Source organism: Chaetura pelagica, unplaced genomic scaffold (assembly GCF_000747805.2).
Source record: "Chaetura pelagica isolate M959 unplaced genomic scaffold, ChaPel_1.0 scaffold69, whole genome shotgun sequence".
NCBI lineage: Eukaryota > Metazoa > Chordata > Aves > Apodiformes > Apodidae > Chaetura > Chaetura pelagica.
This window is the reverse complement of record NW_009970724.1, coordinates 3,404,828-3,410,296: the sequence shown is the minus strand read 5'-3', so window position 1 is coordinate 3,410,296 and position 5,469 is coordinate 3,404,828. Positions and strand designations below refer to the sequence as shown.

General features: G+C 41.9%; 1 protein-coding gene across 1 annotated transcript in view; it reads right to left on the bottom strand.

Annotated features, from left to right (window-relative positions):
• The window catches only part of AK5 (adenylate kinase 5), a 70,340-nt gene that overhangs the window by 9,530 nt on the left and 55,341 nt on the right, over positions 1-5,469 (bottom strand). The window contains exons 10-11 of the mRNA XM_010006725.1: positions 3,794-3,957; positions 2,651-2,767 (exon numbers count right to left, since the gene is read on the bottom strand). Of these exons, the coding sequence (XP_010005027.1) occupies positions 2,651-2,767; positions 3,794-3,957 (281 nt within the window). The remainder of the gene's footprint in view (positions 1-2,650; positions 2,768-3,793; positions 3,958-5,469) is intronic.

Sequence of the window (5,469 nt, the reverse complement as noted above, 5' to 3'; positions counted from 1 at the left end):
GAAAGAGTGAGAAGTCTTGGAAAAAGAGACAGTTCTTCACACCAGTGACCATTAAAAATTCATCCTTTTACCATGGCTATAGAAAAGGTCTAAATGACTGATACATGGAAATTGCCATTGCTAGTTTTGTTGGCAGCCCTTGAAGGAATAAATATTCTTAAGGTAAATATTTTATGTTAGGTCTTCTGCATTTGACTGAGGATGTCTGGATTATGTTGACCTTTCTACTACCTTAATGACTTTCTAAGAGACAGCTGAAACCAAGGGATTATGTTGAACAGTTCAATGACAGGCTTTTATCTGTCCATTTTTTCCACACAGCTCAGAAAACATTAATGCTACTGGCAGCAGCAGTATTGGGGTTTGGGATTACAAAAAGCCAATGAAGTTTCATCAATGCAAGAGACTTAGAGAAGTTAAAAAACATGTGGACTTAATCAATGATTAAAACAAATGTCCTTTTTGTAGAATTGGACTAGGATAGTGATAAATTATTTCCTCCCAGCTCCACAGGAGGAATTCCATGGTCTGTTCTAAGTTACAATAGAGCAAATGAGGAACTACTCATTTCATCAGTTATAGTCAGTAAGGATATGAAGGCATATGTTGACTGGTAGGATCAGCTAAGAGTATCTTGTTTGACAGACATGATCCTATTTGCTTTTGAAAAATCTATGTGGTTCTCTTAGAAGTTTCAATGTTGCTATTCTCTAGAATTCAAAACATTACAGAAATATCATTCTTCCAAGTTAAAAAGTGCAAAAAGTGAAAGCAATGCCCCTAACAGATATTACAGCAATTTTTACCTTTTAAAAAAAATTATTATTCTTAATGTTTTCGTGACACAAATTAACTTCAATAATGCATGCTGTGGGGACATCTGCAGGAAGACATACAAATCTAATGTGTTAGGTCTTTGTCTTATTTGGTATCTCCCACCTGGTAATGTGGAAGAGTTTTCTATTCATCCAGCAGAAAGACTGGAGAGAACAGAGACCATTATGGCTAGGTAAAAGTACATTTATCTTATAGACAGGAATTGGGCAAAACTGGCTGGAGAATAAGCTGTTTCTACATTCATAATTCTATTTAGGGTGCTAAAGCTTTTAAGTATAAGCACTACTCCAAATATTTTCTAAAAAGAACAGCTCTTTGTTAACAATTATAATGCTTTTTACACATCATGTAGATAATGTAGCATTATTCATTTGCACTTTGTTGCCATTAATTAATAAAGTCTGATGTCCATCTCTTTTCATTTGATTATAATGCAGGAAATACTTCTCATCACCCTTTGAAAAGAACTGCAAAGCATTATCTCAATACTGACTAATTTTAAAAAACTTCAAAAACTTACTGAGAAGCCAAGTTCACCCTGTGAAAACTGAAGTGGAGACATGGACACAAACAGGAATGACTTAGCACATTCATAATTATCACTTGAGGTCCTTGTATTTTAATCCAAATGTCAAAGCCAGTTCAGGACTACAGGATCTATTGCTACAGTGTCAATGGGAACTGAAAGGGACTAATTTTTTGCACTGGGTGCATCAAGACTTGTTTGCCTGACAGTGGCTCAGTCCAGGACACTGTAGTCTCTTAAGTCCTGCTTTATAGTGTACACCAGTGTTCACAGGACATGGAACATATGCCTGCCAGAAAAGCAGCACTGCTGAAGTAGTTCCTCCTTGCACACAAAATGAAAGAAATCTCCAATGTCTTTTTCACAGTCATGGCATTTTAGTATAGGAACTAATAAATCAACATTTTCGGTGAATGGCTTCTATAGCAAAAACGATTACTCATTATTTTGTCTAGCTTCTGATGCCTAAATCTTGCCAGGCTTTTGTGATAATCAACTAAATAAAGCAGTTAAAGATTCAGCAAGAAAACAGATGAGTCATTAAAGTTTTATTACCTTTCAAACTTGTACAGGTCATTCGTGGACTGCAATATGATGAAATACATGCTTAAGTATTTCCCCTGAGCTCAACGCTTCTTTTCTACTAAACCCTGGCAAAGTCATTCATAGGGCTCATATAGAGTATTTTCTGCAGATTGGGAAATGTACAACTGAGACTTCTCAGTAGGTCTTAGCACATACTGAAAAAATCAGGAACGCTCTGAACTGCCACGCAGTCACTTGCAAAATGCTCTTTTTCTGGCTATGCCACCTGTTACTCATCACAAAAATTCAATCTATGTTTTGCTGGCTCGAAGTGGCAGCAAGCTTTGGCAGAGCTGCCTGAATGGGAACAGATATTAACTGTGAAGATACATGTTTTCACAAACTTACATCAAAAAGTGCTTGATGAAACTTTTCATGAGAAGTACAGCAGCCGTGCACTAGAAATAGAAAACTGGTTAAAAAAATTTTGCTTTCCACTAAATGTGAGTTGTTCTTGGGTTATATTAAATTTGGGCAAAACCAGCCTTTACTTTTCCTGGCATTATGGAGTGTGTGTAGGTGAAGGCAAAAGCTGGAGTTGCGACATTTATGGGGTGCCAAAGTTTCAGTGATCAGCAGAACAGCACTGCTGGATTGGCTTTTTGCATGACCCCACTGCAAGCAGCTGAAGGTGGAAATGCAAGCAGCATCAGAAGTCATATATTAATAGGAGTTACAACAGCTTTATGATTATATGGTCACCTTATTCTCAAACTCTTCTGCTTCTTTCAGGTCCCGGGGATAACCATCGATCAGGAATCCTTTAGTGTCCCCTAACTTGGAAATCATGGCTTCCTTCAGTAGCTCTAGGACAATACCCTGCATTGGAAAGAAAGGGAGTTATCCCGTTAATGAGTAAGAAAGATTGATACCTTTGTTTGTTACACTGATGTTAGTCCTACACTCTTGAGAAATGCCTTGTCTTGCCAAAAGCAGGTCCTGCGAATGTAGCTGTTTGTCTTTTCCTTCAGGTAGCAGGGGACCTTACTTTTTCTCCTCTCAGGACAAGCTATACTACAAATCTAGTGTTGCAACCCATCCAAGAGTTCCCAAAGTATCCTCTAGATAGTTGAGAATATGTCATAGTTTCAAAATGAATGTTAAAACATTTTAAACTTTGGAGCACTGCTGCAGCATTTTCCAAACTGATTGCATGGAGCTGTCACTGATATAATTACATTACATGGAAAGTGATAAGAGACTTATCTGACCAAAACCACCAAAGAGCAAAGCAATCAAAATCAAGCCTCAGTACAGCTTCCAGTTTCCTCTGAGCAGTTCCCACTAGCTTTCATTAACAAACACATCCTACAGTCTAGATGCATTTGCTGAAGACCCACCAAGCGTTGGGGCTTTGGGTCTGCTATGCAAAAATCAAGTCCAGCTGAGAACAACACACTCTGTCCTTATAGTCTCCATTAAACTGCAGTCCAGCTACTCTGAGATGGCAGCCAGCTCTGCAGGGAACTGCTGCAGGTATTGTAAATTAGAATAGCTGCCAGGATGACCAGCTCTGAATCTGAAATGTGAAGCTAAAGAATGGACATAAACTTTCTGTTCCCTGTACTTATTCATACATTTTGCAATGCACGGTACAGCATTGTCTCACTGTATTTCATTACTTATATCTTGCCTATGTGAACCTGAAGTGCAAAGAAATACTGGCAAAGAAAGGGGAAAGAAGTGCCACAGATCTGGCAATGAGGAAACTTCTCCCTCAAGGTACAGAAAGATTTTACTTAAATGAAAATCATCAGCTCTAGTCTCTTATTTCCACCCTTTAGACAATCTCCCTATCACTTCCTTTGTTCAATCATTAGGACCCCAAATAAAACCATTGCTTACGCCAGGCACAGGTTCACCACATTCCATCATGTCTTTGATCAATTTACTTCTCTCTGATGATGATGATAACTCATTTTGGAGAAGGTCATCAGTGGACATGTGAGTAAATCCATATTTCTTGGCTAACTGCTCACATTGGCTGCCTTTGCCAGAGTCAGGGCCACCTTTGTGAGGGAAAAATATCTAGAATTAGAAAATAATAAATACCTGCCATTTCTCAAACTATAGTAATGAAGAAAATCAGAGGAAATTTATAAGACTGCATATTTTGCAACTTTTTTTTTTTTTTTTTGCAAAGACACTCCATACTATGGAACAAATATTTGCTTCCCTTCTGGTACACTACACTGCTGACTCAAAAATGTGTACCAGAGTTGAAGAGTCACAACCCTGTGAATCTCCTGCAGAAGAGAACCTGTTCTTAAACCACCATTACCACGTAGAATAAAAACATGAAACAGACAGTGGGGAAGGATATTTGACTCAGTGTATGTTCAGCTTGACAGCTGCAACAAATGTTGCAAACTAATGGTTAGCTGCATCCTAGTGAAGGGAATATTTTGCCCTCATTTATGGAAAGGAAAAGTACTGGCAAAGAGATAATGAAAGCTGCCTCTTCTATGTGGGATGCACGTAGGAGTACAGTCACTAAATCCTTTTGCACTGAGGTAAACAGAAGAACAAAGTTTCAATCTGTTTGTGCCCCCTTGGAGCTGTAAAGCCCTGATGTGCTGGTACATCTGCCGCTAACTGAGGGCCAGGCACTGGAGCTGCTGAGTCCTGCCAGGGCTGGGTCACCCCACTTCCTGCAGCTGCAGACCTGGCCGCCCCCTCCTCTTTACACCCCCAACTGCACTTCAGACAGGAGCTGGAAAACTGTCTGGGAGCCAGGCCGGAGTTAAACACCAGCAGGAGCAAGGGCAGCCGCAGCTGGCAGGGCGCTCAGGTGAAGCTGCTCAAGTGATTTCCCACCAGCTGAAGGGAAGCACCTGAGGCCCCCCAGCCCACCCCGGCTGCAGGCAGGGTGCTCGCGTCTCCCGGGCATGTGGGGAGACAGGGAGGGAAGGGGGGGAAAGGCAGCGACTCTGGTGAATACCGTGGGTGTCTTGTCAGAAATGGCACACCAAACCTCCCTGCTTCTTTCTGCAGGAGAGCTGCAGCCACCCCAAGAGTCTCAAAACTCCGCTTCTCTTGGATGCCTCTCGGCAAGTGCCTAAGACTGGTCAGTCTTAGAGGCTCTGGACACCTCCTTGCTCTGCAGGTGCTGGCACGGCCCTGTCCTACCTCCTCCAGGGAGTTAGCTGCTTCTTCTTCCTCATCCTGAAGGCTGACCCCACGAAGGCCAAATGCCTCCTCAGCTGCTTGGTGAGTGCCAGCAGCCTCCTTAACCTGGCTGGAGAGACCACTGGAATGGCTGGAAGCTGCTTCTTGGAGACCCTGCTGTGACCCTGTGGCTGTGACCTGCAGAGCTGCTGCTGGAGCTGAGGTGAGCACCTGGTGAGGGCTGAACAGGGCGGGGAGGGCTGCAGGGCCGTGCTGGGGCTGGGGACGGGAAGGCCACAAAGGTAAATTCTCTTTGAGACCACATCAAGATCTGTGGAGAAATGTCAAGGTGTGTAGCAGCTTTTTTACAATCTTTGATGGATCTATTCCTACTACAGTAGGAGGTAATAATA